The 22,706-nt window shown below is 38.6% G+C and overlaps 1 protein-coding gene and 1 long non-coding RNA gene across 3 annotated transcripts in view; one reads left to right on the forward strand and one right to left on the reverse strand.

The window, feature by feature from the left end:
* Positions 1–2,785: 2,785 nt before the first annotated feature.
* The window catches only part of CPB1 (carboxypeptidase B1), a 37,854-nt gene continuing 17,933 nt past the window's right edge, over positions 2,786–22,706 (forward strand). Inside the window, exons 1-7 of the mRNA XM_086317176.1 lie at positions 2,786–3,037; positions 3,634–3,868; positions 3,978–4,053; positions 13,438–13,562; positions 20,069–20,168; positions 20,257–20,358; positions 21,203–21,304. Of these exons, the coding sequence (XP_086173302.1) occupies positions 3,798–3,868; positions 3,978–4,053; positions 13,438–13,562; positions 20,069–20,168; positions 20,257–20,358; positions 21,203–21,304 (576 nt within the window). The 5' untranslated portion in view covers positions 2,786–3,037; positions 3,634–3,797. The remainder of the gene's footprint in view (positions 3,038–3,633; positions 3,869–3,977; positions 4,054–13,437; positions 13,563–20,068; positions 20,169–20,256; positions 20,359–21,202; positions 21,305–22,706) is intronic.
* Positions 3,970–22,706, reverse strand: part of LOC147379277 (uncharacterized) — a 109,544-nt gene continuing 90,807 nt past the window's right edge. The window contains exon 6 of one of the 2 annotated variants that reach the window (XR_015132756.1): positions 3,970–4,082. This is a non-coding gene — a long non-coding RNA (uncharacterized LOC147379277). Of the gene's footprint in view, positions 4,083–20,511; positions 20,783–22,706 lie in introns of those variants that run through there. The other variant, XR_015132750.1, reaches the window with a different exon arrangement.

Genomic DNA, 22,706 nt, shown 5'->3' on the forward strand with positions numbered 1-22,706 from the left:
GGTACTGGCACAAAGACAGAAATATAGATCAATGGAACAAAATAGAGAGCCCAGAGATAAATCCATGCACCTATGGACACATTATCTTTGACAAAGGAGGCAAGAATATACAATGGAGAAAAGACAATCTCTTTAACAAGTGGTGCTGGGAAAACTGGTCAACCACTTGTAAAAGAATGAAACTAGAACACTTTCTAACACCATACACAAAAAGAAACTCAAAATGGATTAGAGATCTAAACATAAGACCAGAAACTATAAAACTCCTAGAGGAGAACATAGACAAAACACTCTCCAACATAAATCATAGCAGGATCCTCTATGACCCACCTCCCAGAGTAATGTAAATAAAAGCAAAAATAAACAAATGAGATCTAATTAAAATTAGAAGCTTCTGCACAACAAAGGAAATTATAAGCAAGGTGAAAAGACAGACTTCAGAATGGGAGAAAATAATTGCAAATGAAGCAACTGACAAAGAATTAATCTCAAAAATATACAAGCAACTCCTACAGCCCAATTCCAGAAAAATAAACGGCCCAATCAAAAAATGGGCCAAAGAACTAAACAGACATTTCTCCAAAGAAGACATACAGATGGCTAACAAACACATGAAAAGATGCTCAACATCACTCATTATCAGAAAAAATGCAAATCAAAACCACTATGAGGTACCATTTCACACCAGTCAGAATGGCTGCTATCCAAAAGTCTACAAGCAATAAATGCTGGAGAGGGTGTGGAGAAAAGGGAACCCTCTTACACTGTTGGTGGGAATACAAACTAGTACACCCAGTATGGAGAACAGTGTGAAGATTCCTTAAAAAACTAGAAATAGAACTACCTTATAACCCAGCAATCTCACTGCTGGGCATACACACCAAGGAAACCAGAATTGAAAGAGACATGTGTACCCTAATGTTCATTGCAGCACTGTCTGTAATAGCCAGGGCATGGAAGCGACCGAGATGTCCATCAGCAGATGACTGAATAAGAAAGCTGTGGTACATATACACAATGGAATATTACTCAGCTATTAAAAAGAATGCATTTGAATCAGTTCTAATGAGGTGGATGAAACTGGAGCCTATTGTACAGAGTGAAGTAAGCCAGAAAGAAAAACCAATACAGTATACTAACGCATATATATGGAATTTAGAAAGATGGTAACAATAACCCTGTATGTGAGACAGCAAAAGAGACACAGATATATAGAACAGTCTTTTGGACTCTGTGGGAGAGGGCGAGGGTGGGATGATTTGGGAGAATGGCATTGAAACATGTATATTATCATATGTGAAAAGAATCACCAGTCCAGGTTCAATGCATGAGACAGGGTGCCAGGGCTGGTGCACTGGGATGACCCTGAGGGATGGGATGGGGAGAGAGGCGGGAGGGGAATTCAGGATGGCGGAATCCCATGGTGGATTCATGTTAATGTATGGCAAAACCAATGCAATATTATAAAGTAATTAGCTTTGAATTAAAATAGATGAATTTATATTAAAATAAATAAATAAAAATTAAAAAAAATAAAGACCTTGTGATGGTTGTATGAAATTAGAGAAATACATCAGTGGAACACAATATGAAGTCCAGAAATTACCCTGCACATATATGGCCAAATGAATTTGACAGACACCAACTGTGATTCAATGGGGAAAGAAAAGCCTTCTCAACAAACAGTACTGTATCTACTGGTTATCATATTTTTTTAAAATGTATTTATCCACACTTTACATCATGCATAATGACCTAAACCACAAAACTCTTATAAGAAAACACAGGCAAATATGTTTGAGGTCTTGGGATAGCCAAAGATTTCTTTGGAAAATGTAAAAAACACAAATTATAAAAAAATAATAATAATAATAAAAAGGCAAACAGCCCATTTCTTTTAAAAGGCAAAAGATTTCAATAGATGCTTCACAAATAGGATTTACAAATGGCCAAAACAATGCATGACAAAATGTTTAACTTCATCAGCATCAAGGAAATACAGATTAAAACCACAGTTAGATACCACTGCACACTCACTAAAATTACCAAAATTAAAGACTAATACTACCAAAACATTGGAGAGAATACAGAATAACTGGATGCTAGTGGAAGCTTAAAATGATACAACCACTGAGGAAAAATGTTTGTCAGAATCTTAGAGTTTGAAATCCTCACCTGCATTATTATTTAGCAATTCCATTATTAAATTAGGGGCTTTAAACAGTGGCAAAGTATCCGCCTGCCAATCCAGGAGATATAAGAGACATGGGTTCAATCCCTGAGTTAGGAAGATCCCCTAGAGGAGGGCATGAGAATCTACTCCAGTATTTTTGCCTGGAGAACCTCATGGACTGAGGAGCTTGTCCAGAGGGTCGCAAAAGAGTCAGACATGAGGGAAGTGACTTTGCACACAGCACATTCTTCAATAGCTATGTAACCTATCCCCCGCAAAATGAAAACACATGCCTACAGAAAGACTTGCATACAAGGTTTATTGCAGATTAATTCATAATAATACAAAATTGGAAACAATACAAATATCCACCAACAGGAAAATAAACTGCAATGTACAATAAAATATAACTTGCTAATAAAAAGGAAGAAAACAATAATAAAAACAAAACACTAATCAATTTCAAAAACTTTATCACGAATGAAAGAAACCAGACACAAAGAAATGTATACCATATAATCTCATTTATATCAAGTTTTAGTACAGACAAAATTAATACACCAAGCTAGAAATAGGAATAGTGTAACCTGAGGGGAGTACAGAAATAGATTGAAAAGATGCTCAAAGGAACTTCTTGCTGCTGAGTCACTTCAGTCGTGTCCGACTCTGTGCGACCCACAGACGGCAGCCCACCAGGATGCCCTGTCCCTGGGATTCTCCAGGCAAGAACACTGGAGTGGGTTGCCATTTCCTTCTCCAATGCATGAAAGGGAAAAGTAAAGTGAAGTCGCTCAGTTGTGTCTGACTCCTAGCGACCCCATGGACTGCAGCCCACCAGGCTCCTCTGTCCATGGGATTTTCCAGGTAAGAGTACTGGAGTAGGTTGCCATTGCCTTCTCCAAGGAACTTCTTAGGGTGATGAAAATGTTCCATACCTTGACTGGGATCCTGGGATGTTTATTACATGGGTATATACATTTTTCAAAACTCACCAAACTTTATACTTAAATCTATAGAATTTGTTGTATGTACTTCTCAAATCAAAAAAAAAAAAAAATTAAAGGCTACAAAATAAATTTTATTTAAAACTTCTTGGGACTTCCCTAGTGGTTCAGCAGTAAACAAAAAATCCAATGAATGGAATTCATTCTGCCAATGAAGGGACATGGGTTGGATCCCTGGTCCAGGAAGATCCCACATGCTTCAGGGAAACTAAGCCTGTGCGCCACAACTGAAGCTGGAGTGCCTACATCCCGTGCTCCACAGCAAGAGAGTAGCCCCAACTCGCTGCAACTAGAGAAAGCCTGCACACAGCAACAAAGACCCCATGTATTCAGAAATAATAAAATTAAAATAGTATTTTATAAAAAAAATGTAAAAAGCTCCTTTCCTCCAGATATTCAAGGTCTGACATCCAAATTAGATAGGCTGAGTTCATATTATTTGCTCTGTTTCCACAGGTGTTGGGAGAGATAGAATTCTAGACTTTACACAGCTACCAAGGCAACCATACTAGGAAAACCATTAATCAAGATCTGACAGTGCCTATTTGCAATCAGAACACAGAGAACACCCCGGATTATAAAAGCAGGTGAAACCTACCTAAAAGACCTAGTCAGGCACAATGTTGGCGTTCCTGATTCTCGTGACCGTGACCCTAGCATCTGCTCATCATTCTGGTGAGCACTTTGAAGGGTAAGTAGCCTATGGCTTAAATTAGCAAGTCCTTCCTTGTTAACCAAAAAATTTGAACACATTACCCAATTTTAAATGTTCTCTTCTTCTTCTGTATCTCATTGTTCAGTGACAAGGTGTTCCGTGTCCATGTTGAAGATGAAAATCACATCAGCTTACTCCATGAGTTGGCCAGCACCAGACAGGTAAATGCCAATCTATGCTTATAGGTTTCCTATAACAATATTTTAAAAATCTTAGATTATTTTTTAAAATCTTAAGATTGCACTGTGATTCCATTAAGGGAAAAATGACATGAAATATTAACTACCGCACTTTTGTAGCAAGAAATAAAAACTTGAAAAACATTTAGTGCCACCATGCCATCTTTGTCTGCCTAAATTCGATTGCCATAAGCCCTACAGTATTATAAATCTAGGGTAACTTTTTAAAGAGCTGCCTGAGCATGACAACTGGATGAGTCAAAATTGTTGCAAAGGTCAAAGAACATCTTATGTATAGCAACTTCCCTTCTAAGTCAAAAGAGAAAAATGATCAACTTGGATATTACAGAAAAACTGGGCTTTGGTCCAACTTGAAAGTCATTTCCACATCCCATGTATCATCTGTTCTCTTTGATTTTCTTTCATTCCAAATCAAACAGCTTGAGTTTTCATGACCTTGATTCAGGCCCTCTTAATGATAGGACTTGAAGGGGGTAAAAATGATGAAAAGTCATGAGTGATTTTTATTTTACTATTAAGAAACCAAAATCTCTAGGCTACTTTTTTTTTTATTTACTGTATTATGGGATTAAAACTGATATTTTAAATTTTATATATATATATAAGTGTATGTGTGTATATATATATATATTAGTCTATGTATATATATATATTAGTGTATATGTGTGTGTGTGTGTGTGTATATATATATATATATATATATATATATATAAGTGGCAGGGAGCTATTGTAGACCATTAATAGTTTACTTGATCCAATGCTGTCTTTTCATTAATATAAAAACCAAAACATTCTATCAGCTCCTAAGTATCTATCTATCCATCCATTATCTTTCTATAGTTATCTTTTTAGCTTTTAAGATGTGGAGGGGGAAAAAAGGTAGAGAGTGTCACAAACTGAAACAGATTCAGAAAGTTAGATCTGAAAGAGAATTTAAAGTCATCTATTGCAGGCTTTCACTTAAATTTGAACTTTTTTGGTAGAAATAGCATCTCTGGTTGCTAGCCCTAATAAAACCTGTTTGAGTACTTCCAAGGATAGTAGGAATACTTCTTTTTCAAAGTAGCATTTGCCTTACAAACCATTCAAACCATTACACTGAGCTGAAAACTACCTTAACCATGACCCACTGGACCTAGCTGAGTCAAACACTGTCTCACTTCTGAGATTTATCAATACTCTTAGCACGGGTTTACAGACTCTTGGTCATTCTGGTCACTTCTGGACATAGCTTAATCTTTCTGTCTATATTTCATTTTTTTTTAATGTAGCTCTCAGAATGGACAATGGACCTCCAGGTGTACTCTGATTAATACATAGTGTGGGGCCACTGTCTGCTTTCATTTGTAAAGCAGACACTTACTAATGGGGTATAAAATTCTTTTTACAGCTTGAACAGTTAGAAAGCTCTTAGCTTATAGTAAACCTAATTCCGATCAAAGCTATCAGGGTATTTTTTTCTCACATGCATCACCCTCTCACATGAAGCAAGGTATTCTTCCTTCTATACTTGCCTAATTGATGTTTTAACCTAAATGCAGGATTTTATTATATATTTAGTCTGCTAAAAATTATCTTTATTGCATACTGAGACAGTTTTAAAAATGAATTCACTCAGGGAAATAATTTGCCCTAACTTCACATCACCAGCAAGCTTGATAAACCTGTCTTCTTAACTTTTACCTTTGTCATGGATAGAGTAAAAATATTAAGTAAAGGATCAGTACAGAATTAGAGGCATCTTCCATGATTCATTCTTTTAATATCTATTTATCAAGAGTCTCCAGTATGCCAGATGCAGTGTTAAGTAAGGACTGAAAGTGACTGATAAATCAACACATCTCAGATGAGTTTTCTCTCCTATCCATGTTACTGTGGTGTTACCTACAGCTAACACTGTGCTTTCCAGCTTACAAAGAAGAATGTAAATATAGAGACTTGGTCAAACATTTTGCTAAGATCCCGATTGAGCACTGTGGCAGGCTAGTGTTTTCTTTCAATCATCACATGAAGTTAATTGGGCTTGACTTACTCTTGCTGTACACCATGCTGGCTCCCAAGGATCACGGCTCCCTTTTCTGAGCATTCACAACCCATCTGCTTCCAGTTAACTTTGCTACTATCCATGCCGGGCCCTGGGAGATCCTGCTTCTGAGATTCACCTGTCTTCTTGTTGATGAAATCCAAGACATGCCCCCTCCACTTTTCAGCAATCCTGTCAAGCTCCGATTCCTCTAAGATTGCTGAGAAAAAGTTTGCAGTCACATCCTCTGCCTTTTTAGTTACCTAAAATACAGTATTTTCTAGTAGTCAAGAGCAGAGAATCTGGACTCAGATTTCCTGGGTTCAATTCCTGACTCTACCACTTGCTAGCTGGACCTTGGATGCCTCTCTGGGTCTCAACCACGTCATGTGTCAAATAAGGAGAATAAGAGCATCTACCTTACAGAATTTTGTGAGATTTAAAAGAACTAATATAAGTAAAACACTTGGAAAGAATTTACATAGTAAAAACTATGTGTATGTTATTATGAGCACCATGAGATCCAGGATTCTGAATGTAATTTACATGACCAGTATAATCCCTTCTCTCCTTATCTACCCTGGGCCTCAAAGTTCTCTTTCCACAGAAAGTATTTCTGCTAAAATCCTAACATGTGAAAAATTATTTACTTAGGGTAATTTCATCTTTAGAAATTTCATCTTTAGAAGTAGGAAAAAATAAGAGATAGTGTAACTCCTTAGAAAAGACAAAAGCCACACAAGAGTTAAAAAAGGTTACTTCGTCTCTTCAGCTGCAAACATTATGCTTTAGCTCCAAGAGACAGCATGTTTCTTCTTTATTCATTCTATTTTCAATATGATTGAAAAAAAGGTTTTACTCTTCTTAGTAATCTTGCAAGTATAGCATATTCTGGACTGTAGCCTTCCTGATAAAATCATTACAAGGGCATCTAGTCTTTGTATTCATCCTTGGCCATGTGTCCTTCCTCCCAGCTTTTGAACATGTCCTTTTAAAAGTTGAATGTATTGAAGAGACCTGTGACCACACTGGACTTTAGTAGCCCTCCCTCTTTTCATATTTAATTGTATAATAAAGGTTTTATTTTACTTCCTTGTTTCTTTATGAGAGGCATTCACCACAAAACCTATCCCCTTCTCTCTATACTTTTTCCTGAATTCTGTTTTTCTAGCTTCAGGTACACAACCAAAGTAACATTGTTACGGTCTTCTAATGTTCCATCACTCCTATTATACTTGTAAGTTCCTCCCCACTGTCTGGAACTAGACCTAGAGTAGAAGTTATCGCCTCTTCCAACAAGAAAGGAAAATTCCATCAAGATAAATGAAGAACTAATCCTATGCTGAATTTACAGTCAAACACAATGTGAAGAAACAACTATGTGTAAATATGTGAAGAATAGAAATTCTCCAACATAATTATTAATTTGTTTGCATGTCCTTCTTATTCCCAAAAGAATTTAGGGTGAATACACTACTTTATCTTGCTTTTGCATTGGTTTTGTATCACATTTTAGGACGGACTCTTTGGTTATTAGCCAGATGGATGGTTTAGTTGACATTCTCACAGTGCTATCACTTAAAGTTATTCCTTTATCTTCCAACAAATATTCTTTATGGTTCTTTGTTACTCAGATACGCAGATTTATAAATTTATAACTTCAATCTGTGTATCTGTGTGTGTGTATGTGCTCAGTTGCTCAGCCATGTCTGACTGTTTGTGGCCGCACAGACTGCAGCCCATCAGACTACTCTGCCCACGGAATTTTTCAGGCAAGAATACTGGAATGGGTTACCATTTCCCACTCCAGGGGATCTTCCCAACCCAGGGATCAAACCTGTGTCTTTTGTGTCTCCTGCATTGGCAGGTGGATTCTTTGCCACTAGTGGCAACTCCTTAACTTATAATTCAATTCCCCACAGTTCAGATCATATATTTTGCTCTGCCTCCATATTATAAACATAGATCTCACTCACAAAGTGTTGGTAATTATTGAAACATATATATATATATATATATATATCTTTGTGCTAATGTTTTAAGTTTATTATTTGTAACCATACTTAATGCATTATAAACATCTTTGGGGCTATAATCTTCCAGATTTTTGGCTCAGTGTCTCTTAAGAAGCACTGGTTACTAAGCCCAGGTCTCTTCATGCTAATGTTTTAAGTTTATTATTTGTAACCATGCTGCTAAGCTAAGTCGCTTCAGTTGTGTCCGACTCTGTGTGACCCCATAGACGGCAGCCCACCAGGCTCCCCCATCCCTGGGATTCTCCAGGCAAGGACACTGGAGTGGGTTGCCATTTCCTTCTCCAATGCATGAAAGTGAAAATTGAAAGTGAAGTCGCTCGGTCGTGTCTGACTCTTTGCGACCCCATGGACTGCAGCCTACCAGGCTCCTCCGCCCATGGGATTTCCCAGGCAAGAGTACTGGAGTGGGGTGCCATTGCCTTCTCCATTTGTAACCATACTTAATGCATTAAAAACATCTTTGGGGCTATGATCTTCCTGATTTTTGACTCCATGTCTCTTAAGAAGCACTGGTTACTAAGCCCAGGTTAGTAAGTCTCCATCATATTTATAGGACTCCTTAGTGTTGGATGTCAGTATGTTTGCTGACCAATTTTCTCCTTACCAAACTGAAGGTTTTAAGGGACCTCAGGTTAGGTCAGCAAGTACTTTGTCAAACATGTTTATGAGATTTCTCTATCCCATTTGTAATACATATATATTTTTTTATATATGTGTGTATGTATCAGTTCAGTTCAGTTCTGTCACTCAGTTGTGTCTGACTCTTTGCGACCCCATGAATTGCAGCACGCCAGGCCTCCCTGTCCATCACCAACTCCCGGAGTTCACTCAAACTCACGTCCATCAAGTTGGTGATGCCATCCAGCCATCTCATCCTCTGTCGTCCCCTTCTCCTCCTGCTCCCAATCCCTCCCAGCATCAGAGTCTTTTCCAATGAGTCAACTCTTCGCATGAGGTGGCCAAAGTACTGGAGTTTCAGCTTTAGCATCATTCCTTCCAAAGAACACCCAGGACCGATCTCCTTTAGGATGGACTGGTTGGATCTCCTTGCAGTCCAAGGGACTCTCAAGAGTCTTCTCCAACACCACAGTTCTAAAGCATCAATTCTTCGGTGCTCAGCCTTCTTCACAGTCCAACTGTCACATCCATGCTATATATATACACACACCAATATTTGGCAGAGCCAAGACAGATGGACAAGAGGTTAAAAGATTAGGAAAGGCAACTTTCAATTTAATACCAAAAAGAAAACTATCTATAAGGCAATTAGGCTGTTCTGAAGCAGTACTAGACATATTCAAGATTGTATTAGAACCATCACCAAGGATGTTGTGCTACTCTAGGTTGAAAGCTAACATCTTAATATAGGTTCTTCCAGACCAGATCCTTAGACAAAGATTCAATGGCAGATTTCACTTGGAAAGTATAGGGAGCCTGGGTAGAGAAGTGAGGAGTGATGCAGAGAAGGGAGAGCAGCCAACAGAAGGGACACTACAAAGTCGGCTAGCATAGAGGATGAGTAGAGCTTCATCCTACAGAGAAACTCTAGGAAAGGGTGCAAACCACACACTTCAAAATTATCCCACCTGAGAAATGAGAGAATTGGAATATTTAGACACTTACTTTCTAGGGTCATTGATTAAGCAATTCTCTGGAAAGTGCTTCTTTGGCAGCTCCTGCCTGCTGCGAGCTGTTAGGCCTTTTCCAGTTCTGGGAGAGCTTTCAAGCACAGATATGTAGATCTTGGCAGTGAAGAGTCTCCTGAGCAACACTAAAAGATCCCAGGGTTGTACGAGTAGGGCACTGTCTAATTGCCTACATGTGCTTGGACAACTTTATGTTCTTTACCAATTCTAAACCTCTGTGTCTGTAACCAAGAAACACCTCCCTCTTCCATCCCACCATGGAATGACAGATATTTATGAAGAACACACATTCACAGTTAACTTTTTGGTATTGTTTATTTTTTTATTTTGGCTGTATTGGGTCTTCATTGCTGCAGGGGCTTTCTCTAGTTGCGTTTAGTCGGGGCTACTCTCTAGTTGCAGTGCACGAGTTTCTTACTGCAGTGGCTTCTCTTGCTGACAAGCACAGGCTCTAGGGCACATGCGCTTCAGTAATTGTGGCTCATGAGCTCAGTAGTTGAGGTTCCTGGGTTCTAGAGCACAGGCTCAGTAGTTGTGGTACATGAGCTTAGTTGCCCTGGGGCATGGGGGAACTTTGAGGATCAGGGATCGAACCCCCTGTTTCCTGAATTGGCAGGAGGATTCTCATTCTCCAGAGAAGTCCCAGAGTGAACTTCTAAAAACTTCTCCTATAATGTGCTTGTCTTCATGGCCCTTCTTTCTATAGTCCTGGCTAACTAGAATTCATCACCAGCTCTTGCTTTCTCTATCTTTATCATGATAAGCTTTTATCCTTCCTTCACTATCTTTTAACCTCTCATCTTTATCTTCTCATAACATTCTGTAGCCAATCCTTATCAAATTATCAATACTCTTTCCTTTCAGCAACTTAATGACAACCACACTCACTCTCTTTCTTCCGAAATCCCTCCTGTGTAATCCTAATGTCCCACCTCCCACTGTGCTGACATTCCCTATGACCCTGACTCATGATTCAGCATCCTCTAGACATCTGCAGTAGCTGGAAAACTACCAGGACAGGAGATAGGCAACTGGGTTCTCCACAGGCATATCTAAAATTGAGTCATCTTAATATCTTACATCATCAGTTTCTATTTAACAACCTCTAAGTCTGCCCAAACTCCCAAGTTCCAAAGCAACAATCCTAAATATCACCACCTGCCACATCTCTAGCCTGAGATTAGCTCATAAATATCTGAACAGGTACTGGGGAGACAAAGAGCAGAGAATGATCCAATGTCAGGGTCACCTTAGGCTTCTAGGCCTTTATTCAGCTCAAGGAAAGAACAGAAAATCAGAGACCTGTTAGAGGCAGGATGTCCGTGGTTAATATTTTCCCAAGGTAAAAAGGAGATTGGAAACCACACATCCACAAAGAAAAACATCAGAATTATCAAATATGTCATCCTACCTTTGTGCATAATTGCCTCTAAAATCTCCCCATGTTTGAATTGCTCATGTGTGTGTTCCTAGTCTCAGGTGCAGAGCCTGGCACATAGTTGTTTTTATTGATGTTCTCCAGTCACTCAGTCATGTCTGACTCTTTGCGACCCCATGGACAGCAGCACATCAGACTTTCCTGTCCTTCACTACTTCCTAGAGTTTGCCCAAACTCATGTCCACTGGGTCAGTGATACCATCCAACCATCTCATTCTCTCTCATCCCCTTCTCCTCCTGCCTTCAATCTTTCCCAGCATCAGAGTCTTTTCCAGTGAGTCAGTTCTTTGCATCAGGTGGCCAAAATATTGGAGCTTCAGCTTCACCATCACTCCTTCCAACGAATATTCAGGACTGATTTCCTTTAGGATAGATAGGCTGGATCTCCTCGCAGTCCAAGGGACTCTCAAGAGTCTTCTCCAACACCACAGTTCAAAAGATTCAGTTCTTTGGTGCTCAGCCTTCTTTATACTGTTCATGGGGTTCTCAAGGCAAGAATTCTAAAGTGGTTTGCCATTCCCTTCTCCAGTCAGATTTCCAGGAGAAATATCAATAACCTCAGATATGCAGATGACACCACACTTATGGCAGAAAGTGAAGAACTAAAGAGTCTCTTGATGAAAGTGAAAGAGGAGAGTGAAAAAGTTGGCTTAAAGCTCAACATTCAGAAACCTAAGATCATGGCATCTAGTCCCATCACTTCATGGCAAATAGATATGGAAACAGTGGCTGACTTTATTTTGGGGGGCTCTAAAATCACTGCAGATGGTGATTGCAGCCATGAAATTAAAAGACGCTTACTCCTTGGAAGGAAAGTTATGACCAACCTAGAAAGCATATTAAAAAGAAGAGACATTACTTGCCAACAAAAGTTCGTCTAGTCAAGGAAAGGCTATGGTTTTTCCAGTAGTCATGTAAGGATGTGAGAATTGGACTGTAAAGAAAGCTGAGAGCCAAAGAATTGATTCTTTTGAACTGTGGTGTTGGAGAAGACTCTTGAGAGTCCCTTGGACTGCAAGGAGATCCAAACTGTCCATTCTAAAGGAAATTAGTCCTGAATATTCATTGGAAGGACTGATGTTGAAGCTGAAACTCCAATACTTTGGCCACCTGATGTGAAGAACTGACTCCTTGGAAAACACCCTGATGCTGGGAAAGATTGAAGGCGGGAGAAGAAGGGGACAACAGAGGATGAGAAGGCTGGATGGCATCACCGACTCAATGGACATGCGTTTGAGTAAATTCCGGGAGCTGGTGATGGACAGGGAGGCCTGGCGTGCTGCAGTCCATGGGGTCTTCTATTGAGTCAGACATGACTGAGCCACTGAACTGAACTGAACTTTATAGTCCAACTCTCATATCTGTGTATGACTACTGGAAAAACCATAGCTTTGACTATACGGACCTTTGTGTAATATCTCTGCTTTTTATTATGCTGTCTAGGTTGGTCATAGCTTTTCTTCCAAGGAGCAAGCATCTTTTAATTTCATGGCTGCAGTCACCATCCACAGTGCTTTTGGAGCCCAAGAAAATAAAATCTGTCACATAGTAGGTCCTCAGTTATTGTTGACAAATAATTGAACAAATGAAAATATCAGCACACTATTGGATTCTTGAGACTAGCTTGTTTCTGTCCGTGGTGCCAAGATGACCACTGTGGAAAGTTACAATTTTCCTCCCTGATCGATCCTCCATAGGTCAGGGATGCTCTAGTTCCCACATTAATGTGATCTGTATGGCACTGAGTTCCAAGAGAAACTCATATAATGAATTCATTAAAAAGTAAAAGGGAAAGCCTCATTTCTATTAAATTTTGGGCTCCAGGTAATTCAGCATCATTCATTTATCACATATATCCATTACCACAAACACTGCTATCACCAATAAGCAACTGTTCTAGAAAATCAATAAAGAGAAAAGAGCAGTTATAGAACACTGCAAGTAACTACCATTATGGGAGATAATCATACCCTCTTCATGCTTGTTGACAATTAATGCTATGTATGTATGTGTGTGTAAACACTTTTATTGACATCCAACTACTTGGTCCCAACTTTTGTCCACTCAAATAAAGGTGATATTTATAAGAGATTTCATGGATAATTTGATTCATAATAATCCACTGGGGTAGTGTGCTCACTAGTGGTGATTCACCCATTGAATTATTGGTGTCCAATACAATATGTCTTATTCCTTGTTCAGATGGATTTCTGGAAACCAGATTCGGTCACACAAGTCAAACCTCACAGTACAGTGGACTTCCGTGTTAAAGCAGAAGATACTGTCGCTGTGGAAGACTTTCTGGGGCAGAACGGACTACGATATGAGTAAGCTTATGTTTTATGGTTATGAAAACTCTCTGTCATGTATGCTCTCACCCCAGGGAGACAACAATAAGACCAAGACAATGGCCTCCTCAGGGCCCCACACAAAGGTCACAGCAGAGCTGGACCTGAATTTCAAGTCTTATGACATTAGGCCTGAGAGACTTCGTGTTGAGTTATTGCTCTAATAAAAACAGGCTTGGCTCTAGAATCCCAAATTTTTAGCCAGATATTTGACCTGATCCTAGTTTTCAATGTTCTCCTAAGTGAAGGCAGTTGTCCATCTGTTGAGCCAACAAATAGATAGTGAGCGCCAATCTATCATATAATAAAGGCTGGGGAAAAAGATAGGACTCACCCCCTTCAGAGGAAAATACCTTTAATACATGTCAAGAAGAGTGAAGAGCTAGAGATGCAGGGGAATAGATAAAGCTGAAGGATCACAGAGGGCCACACTAGGAAAGGAGCCTTCAGCTGATAATTAAAAGACTGATGAGTTAGCCAGACAAGACAAGGAAAAAAATGACACTCTAGGCAGAGAACAGACTTGATGCTTAGACTTAGAACTTCCCTCCCTCTTCATTTGAGGGAAGGTGGAAATAACTAAACTAAATGACTAAAGTAGAAAAATTCAACTTTAGTCTTTAGTCTAAAGCAGAGTTTTTCCTCCAAAGAGTGGGTCAGCAAGGAGCAAAGAGACAGTCTCCAGCTCCAGTTCTGAACCACCAAATATTTACCCAACAATCCCCAACCACAAGCACAAGTCTCCATTACATTTTGAGAAACAGACCTACATAATTTTAACAAAAATTTTCTATTATTATTTACATCTTAAAAATATATACTAGTATTTATGCCAGTAAAGATATCAAAATCATCACCTGTAAAATTTTCACCTCCATCAGGAGAAGTGGTGAAGCATAATGTAACAAGTAAATGCTTCGGGAAAAAAATACACAAGACTGAAATCCTGAGTCTGCAACTTCCTGGCTGTGTGACATTAGATAATTTGCTTAACCTTTCTAAGCTTCAGTTTCTTTGTCTTTATAAAGAAAGGATCCTTAGAATCGTATTTTCATGAAGTGAAGATAAATATAACACCACTTTCAAAGGGCTGTTGTGAAGATGAAACTAAACAATATATAAATAAATTTTAACTGACATTGTTATCGTTGTGAATGCTGTTATTTTACTATTTGTACTACTATATAAAAAGGGACTTATACATTTTTTAAAGGTCAATAGAAACTGTTTTGTTTAACCCTATCATCATGCTTCACACAGCTGAGCTATCTGCTTTGGCCTGAGGGAAGTGTCAAAATGTGACCGTAAAAATTGACTATCTTTTTAAAAGGAAGATATAACACAGTAAGTTTTGAAATGTGATTGAGATTCATGTCTGTGATATTTTGCTCTTTTCAGTACACTAGGAAGGACTTCTAAAATTCTAGCCTTTAGGAGCCTTCAATAATATTCAAAAAGATGACAGTTTCTTTAAAAGCCTTCAAGAAAAACAAAAGGAAGATCAGCGACCATAAGCTAACCCTGCCGCTGCTGCGTCGCTTCAGTCGTGTCCGACTCTGCGACCCCGTAGACGGCAGCCCACCAGGCTTCCCGTCCCTGGGATTCTCCAGGCAAGAACACTGGAGTGGGTTGCCATTTCCTTCTCCAATGCATGAAAGTGAAAAGTGAAAGTGAAGTCGCTCAGTCGTGTCAGACTCTAGCGACCCCATGGACTGCAGCCCACCAGGCTCCTCCGTCCATGGGATTTTCCAGGCAAAAGTACTGGAGTCGGGCGCCATTGCCTTCTCCAAAGCTAACCCTAGTGGCTTGAATTGATGTCCTTATTCTACTCAGATCACAAAGTGGTAGAACAGCTTCTAATCACGTATCAGTCTCTTTTTTGCAGGTAGAAAATTCATGCACTTTTAGACCAGGTAAATTTTTGGGGAACTGTGTATGAATGCTGTCTCATGTAGAACACAGGATGTTCCCTGAGGACTAAGATCTTGTTAACTTTTGCTTAGCACATTAGTGGCTTATAATTTTCTAAATATTAAGTAATAATAAGTCCCTAGAAATCCTGTAGAAGCACACCAGCATTATCTTTGCCAGGGCTGCAAGCAGTCCCTGGGCATCCCATTATTACCTTATATGGTAGCTAATGTGTATTTAGATGGTTTCCTGCCAGCAAGAATTTTCAGTTTTTCCGTATAACGGGCTTCCCCGGTGGCTCAAACAGTAAAGAATCTGCCTGCAGTGTAGGAGACCCAGGTTCAATCCCTGGGTCGAGAAGATCCTCTGTAAAAGGGAAGGGCAACCCACTCCAGCACTCTAGCCTGGAGAATCCCATGGACAGAGGAGCCTGGCTGGCTACAGTCCATGGGGTCACAAAGAGTCAGGCACAATTGAGCGACTAACACTTTCACTTTCTATGTAACAGGAACCATTTACTGCACACGTTTCACCAAAACAGCTTTTCAGATTTTTCAGTGATTCTAGCTCTCTTCACCAAGACTTGCATCAGTTGGTAGTTTTAATCAGATTCTGAATTACCATGGGAAAAAATTCAAAATGTGTGCACCAAGAAAAATAACTATATTTTTAAATGCTTATGTTGTACCCTAGGTACACAAAGACTAAGAATTGGATGGTGTAAATCTCATTTCTGAACATTGACAGAAACTTGTGGTGGGTTTGTGTCCTACCCAATCCAGGAAGAGACTGATTGTTGCTCTCTATCTGTAACATTTTTCTGCATATTGCAGATCTGAATAGTGAAGTGTCCTTGGATAACAATGTGTACACAGTAATGTTCTTCAGTGGCAATGGGTGTGTATTCTAGGAAGTGACCAAATACTCCATTTTCAGAAATCTAAAAGGGGGAGAAAACTGCCATTTCTCTCCTTCTCAGACATTGTGTTTCTTGCTTTGTTGGGAGTCTGTTATCTAATCTGCATGCATACTTAAAAAAAAAAAAGAAGAAGTTGGATAGCGCTACAAAAGAAACATACAAAAGTACAAAATAGTATACATGCCTCTGTACTTTGGAGCTGCAATGCAGTCCTTGTTACATTAAGAGGCATTGTTTTAATCTCCTGGAATAGAAGCTCATTATTTAGTAATAATATTTTGTAATATAGCTAAAGTAGTGCTTTATCCTAGATCTAATAAAATCAAATAATCATAGGGCTGGAAGGGCTCATTTAAGGTCAATCCCCTACCTTCAGGCAAAATTCAGCACCACATTTCAACCTCATTCTGAAAGTCTTTTGTAAGTTACTAGAGGACACTTTTACTCTTGGGTGTCACCTTAAATCTAATTGGTTTTATTATGCTTCTTTGTTTTGATTATTGATGAAAATGTTTAATATTTAACATAATAATAACTCTAACAGAATGTCTCCTTTTAGTACCAAACAAAACACCAACCTCCTAGTAGTCACTTATTCTCCCAAATAATTTGAATCTGAAGATTGGATGAAAAAGTAAAGATATTGCAACATGCTGTGGAAACCCTACTTCCTACTCCATTTAGAGCTGGTTCATGGTAGGTCAGAAATCACCATGGTTATGGTCTTAGATACAAACATCTATTGAATGTCCTGAGGCTGGGAGCAATTAATTTATGATTTCTTTTCTCTGGGCACCCATTAAGAAGCCATGTGACCTAGGCGATTATTTTACTTGTTCACTGAAAATGGAAAATCTTGATAAAGGGAAAGTGGATGTCATTGACCATTTCCTCTTGTATTTTTAGTTTTGCCATTCTGTTAGAGAAGCTTATACTTACCAGGCAGGATTTGTTCTTTCAAATTGATGATCTTGGAATATAGCTGTTTTCGTAAAGGTTTCTGCCTACTGATTTTTAGTTTTCAAGGTTTTTGTTTTGCTTGCTTTGGCTTTGCTTGTTTTTAGTTTTTAGTTACATTTGAAAATTATTTTCCTAAACCATCTCTATTCTAGACGCTTGCTTCCCTGGAGTTTATAAAGATGGTGAAGTGAAAAAGTGAAAGTGTTAGTCGCTCAGTCATGTCTGACTCTTTGTGACCCCATGGACTGTAACTTGCCAGGCTCCTCTGTCCATGGAATTCTCCTGGCAAGAATACTGGAATAGGTAGCCATTCCCTTCTCCAGGGGATCCTCCCAACCCAGGGATCAAACCTGGGTCTCCTGTATTGCAGGCAGATTCTTTACGGTATGAGTCACCAGGGAAGCCCATAACTGGCAACTTTACTATAGTTTAACTTTTTTTCATAAACCTTGAAAAAATCTATATAAATGACCAAGACCTATGAATTTGAGTCAGGTTATTGCATTTTAGAACTGAAAAGGACACTGAATACCAGCTAACCAAATACCCCACTATAAAAATTATGAAAGAAAGGCCCAAAGATTATATGACTTTGCCAAAACCAATCTACATATGAGGCAAAACCATGACCCTGATCTTTTGATTTCTAACTCTAGATTCTTTCTAATTCTACCCTATTTCCTAACAATCCAAATGGGTGTTATAATTAACTTAACTAATTATAACACTTATTATAATCATTGTTCCTAACCATAACAGGCAGAATGACTCCCCCCCACCCCATGAAAAAGACTACATTCCAATCTCTAGAACATCTGAATGTGTTACGTTAATGGCAAAGAAAAGTTAAGAATGTAGATGGAATTAAGGTTGCTATGGAATTAAGGCTGCTAAGCAGCTGAACTTAAAATAGGTAGATTATTCTAAATAAATAGGATTCCCAGCTGGCATTGTAGTAAAGAATTCACCTGCCAATGCAGGAGACACAGATTCGATCCCTGGGTGGGGAGGATCCCTTAGAAAGGAAGTGGCAACCTACTCCAGTCAGTATTCTTGCCTGGAAAATCCCATAGACAGAGGAGCCTGGTAGGCTGCAGTCCTACAGACTCCTGGTAGGCTAGGAGTCGCAAGAGTCAGGCAAGACTGAGCCACTGAGCACAGCATACAATGCAGCATTCTAGATGAGCCCAAAGTAATCACAGGGTCCTTACAAAGGGAAGAGAGAGGCAGAAGAGGAGGTCAGAGTGATGAAACATGAGAAGGACTTGAGCTGCTGTTTCTGGCTTTGAAGATAGAGCAGGGCAAACAACCAAGGAATGTGGGCAGCTTCTAGAAGCTATAAAGGGCAAGGAATCAGATTCTCCCCTGCAGCGTCCAGAAAGGAGCATATCCCTGTGGACACATTGATTTTTACCCCAGTGAGACCTGTGCTGGATTTAAACCATAAAATAATACATTCGTATTGTTTTAAGCCACTTAGTTTGTGCTAACTAACAGCAGCCGTAGAAATGAATACACTAACAAAGTACTGACGGCTGTGCTTACTGGGAAATTTTCTTTCCACAGAATAAATTTTAAACTCTTCTCCTTTTCCATTTTATTTTTTTTAATACTACTTAAGAGAGTTAAGACCTTATGACCGTTTCCTTCTTGCTAGGAAATGAATACCATTGAGTATTGATTTACTGCATTTTTCCATAAACAGATGCAAGTTCATGCCCAAGTTAACCAAATGAAGGAGAGGCCAGGAGGGAGGTTCAGAGAATGTCCCTGACATACTTCATCAGAATGCCCTTGGGGCAGTCAGAGGAGAAGACTTTTGATGTGCGGCTACAATTCTCCGTGTGTCAGATAAAAACACTTCAAGGCTTGACTGTGGATAATAGAAGTTTCTGCAAGCTAGCTACTGCCCATAATGTTTACATTGCTATGACCAAGGACATTAATGCTCATAAAATTGTGTCCCTTCGAAATACACTTTCCACTCAGAAGCTACAAAGTCAAAGTCATACATACCCACACCTTCACCCCGCCTCATAATACACACTTCTACCTGAATAATCATTTTTAGGAAATAGCAGGCCTCAAAACTTCTGTCAGCAATTTTCATATTACCTTGCTACAGGACCACTCTTAGATTACTTTAAACACACCAAAAGAAAGACAAACGGAAGCTAGTACTTTAAACTCAGTGTTCTTTTGTCTAATAAATCTTTATAAGCTTATTAATATTTCTGAATTTTCACCCATTGAGGTATTTTTCTCAAAATCTAAAAAAAGGCCTCAGGTGACTGGATGTCCCAATTTTCCTGGGAATGAATAGGTTACTGGGACATGGGACTTTCAGTGCTAAAACAAGGGAAGTCTTGAGCAAGAAAGACCATAGGTAGGCTTGAGGGCATGCTTTTGTGTGGCAGCCCAAGGCCCTGACCCAGAGTGCCCCAGATACCAAGGAAATCATTTTTCAAATTTAAGGTTCAAGGACAGCCAAACAAGTTTGGGCCAAAGAAGAGCCTGCCTTACTCATACTCTCTGGTACCCTTCTCAATGATTTACTCACTTTCTGAGACAAGGAGCTCAAGCTGAAGAGCATAATCAGAGGACACATCTGACGAGTAGAGACTCTGGGTTGTTGCACATGTTCACTGGGAAACATGCTTATGTTCACAGGAGCGCTTCCTCTGGTTTATTACAGGGTATTGATAAGCAACCTGAGATCCATGCTGGAGGCTCAGTTTGATAGCAGAGTCCGCGCTACTGGACACAGTTACGAGAAGTACAACAATTGGGAAACGGTATGAAGTATATGTGATTTAGACAGACATTGCCTTGAGAACTGAACTGAGAATGTCACGTTAATCCATCAATGGTTCCATTTGGTAGATAGAGGCATGGACTGAACAAGTCGCCAGTGAAAATCCAGACCTCATCTCTCGCAGTGCTATCGGAACTACATTTTTAGGAAACACTATATACCTCCTCAAGGTAATCCTTTTTAACCATAACCTTGCCATGTCTGAGCACTTTAAATCAATGAATTCTAACAGTAACATCTGTTTCACAGACATGTTCATCTCAAACATTGTTATAATTCTTTCTCTGCCTAAATCCCTCAGGGAATCAAACAGAGTACCCAGATTCTTTTATCATGTGTGAATTTTTAAATCATTATTTTGATTTATCCAAAAGGAAAAAATGCAATAAAATAGGAGAAGTCCTATAAATTTAGCCACATTCCTGTAAGCAATGTAAATGATCATCTACCTTGATGAAATTCTCCTCTCCCAGATGTTGTTTGCAAATCCATTTGCTAAAGAGGTTCATAAACTTCATGTCTATCAGACAACTTTACACAGCATATCAACAATTTGTTACTGTTGTCCTCTAATGCCATTTTTATCATGCAATTCTAATGAAGAAAATAAAAGACAAGGAATAAGTGGGAGAAAAGAAAAAAAACTTACAATATTAGCAACAATCATGATTACTTCTAATTACTTATCCAGTTGTCTTGGTCATGTCACCTAATAATAGCAATAGAAAATAACCTCCATGTGAGTACAATTAAACAGAGTAATCAAGCATCTTCTTAAAATATGAGCTTGTCAAGCTTAATAAAAATAACAAACAGCCATGTAAGCCTCCAGCTCAAACACTGTGTCTATAGGCAAGAACACACTGTGCAAGTATTATGTTTTAATTGAATCATGGAATATATATCTTGTTGTTGTCAAGTGTCGCCAGTGGAGTCCAAAGCCCAGACAGGCAGTGAATGTCAACCTCTGAATGTGATGAATCAGGGCCTTCCTTTTCCTTTTGTTTGCAATAGGTTGGCAAACCTGGATCAAATAAGCCTGCCGTTTTCATGGACTGCGGTTTCCATGCCAGAGAGTGGATTTCCCCTGCATTTTGCCAGTGGTTTGTCAGAGAGGTCAGTATGTAGGATGGTTACTGACAGAGCAAAGTAGAAAGTATTTTTTTTTATTTCAATCAATCCCTTATAAATTAGCTATAATAAAAGAGAATAGCAGCACAGAAAAAAAATCATAGGTCCAAGTTCCAAGCCATAAAGGTCACCTAGAAAACTTGATAAGGCAAAATTTAAAAACAGTTAGCAAATTCTATTTATTTGAATTTCACTCATCTTAATTTTCTCACCCACCTTTGGGAAAAAGGCTAACAGGTAATAAGTACAGTGAACAGGTCATTGAAAAGTGTGATCATGGGTAATCCACTAACTTGACCATTATCTCCTAGATAATAATCAATGTATACTTCAGAATAAAAGAAAATAACACATAGAAGCCCCTACTGTAAATGATACTGTTTTTCACTCCTTTATAAAGGTCAAGGTAAGATATATGTGAAAATCCTTTTAAATATCCATAAGCCCATAAATGATATAAAAAGATAATGCAGTCAAGAAAGAAAAGGAAGGAACAATTCTTTCTTATAGAAGAATTACAACTAACGGATGTACAAATAAGCAAAACAGAAAGCCATCATTAGAACACCATAATAATAAATACGTCCTGAAAACCTACAGATGGATACAAAAATTATGGGGTAAAAGTTTAAAGAGAAATAGGTTATTTGCAGCATCAAAGCATCTCCCCAAAAAATGTATTATACTATATTACACAAGCAAAATTTACAGTAGAGAAACCTAGCAGTGACTACCTTAACCAAGTGATCAGGTTAACAACACTAGTAACATCACCAGTGCAAGATATAATCAATATCATGTAACCCCTGATATTATGTACTAAGAAGATAAACCATCTTTTTTGTACTCTTTCCCAAAATGCACAACCTCCTTCTAATCATTAAAAAAATAAATAAATAAACTCAAATTGAGGGACCTTCTGTAAAATACCCAGAGTAGTACTCATTAACAATGTCAAAGTCATAATGAAAAGTCAAAGGAATTGTCACAGATAAGAAGAGACTAAGGAGATATGACAACCAAATACAATGTGGAAGCCTAGATTGGATCCTACAATAGAAAAAGGACATTAGTGAAAAAAAAAAAAATAGTGAAATCTGAATTAAAGTCTATAGTGTATAGTACTGTACCCATTATTAATTCCTTCACTTTGATCATTGTACCCTGGTTATGTAAGATGGTAACATTTGGGGAACCTGGGTGAAGGGTATATGAGAACTCCCTGTACTTGCAACTTTTCTATAAGTTTCTAAAATTATCTCAAAAGTAAAATTACATTTAAAATATTGAAGTACTTTAAAAATATAAGAATATTATATACAATATACTTTCTTTTGTGTAAAGCATTTTCTGTGTCTATTCGTTAGGTTCTTGGTTTCTAGACATG

This window comes from Bos grunniens, chromosome 1 (genome assembly GCF_055505025.1).
Source record: "Bos grunniens cultivar Pamir isolate PY7600 chromosome 1, Bosgru_T2T1.0, whole genome shotgun sequence".
NCBI lineage: Eukaryota > Metazoa > Chordata > Mammalia > Artiodactyla > Bovidae > Bos > Bos grunniens.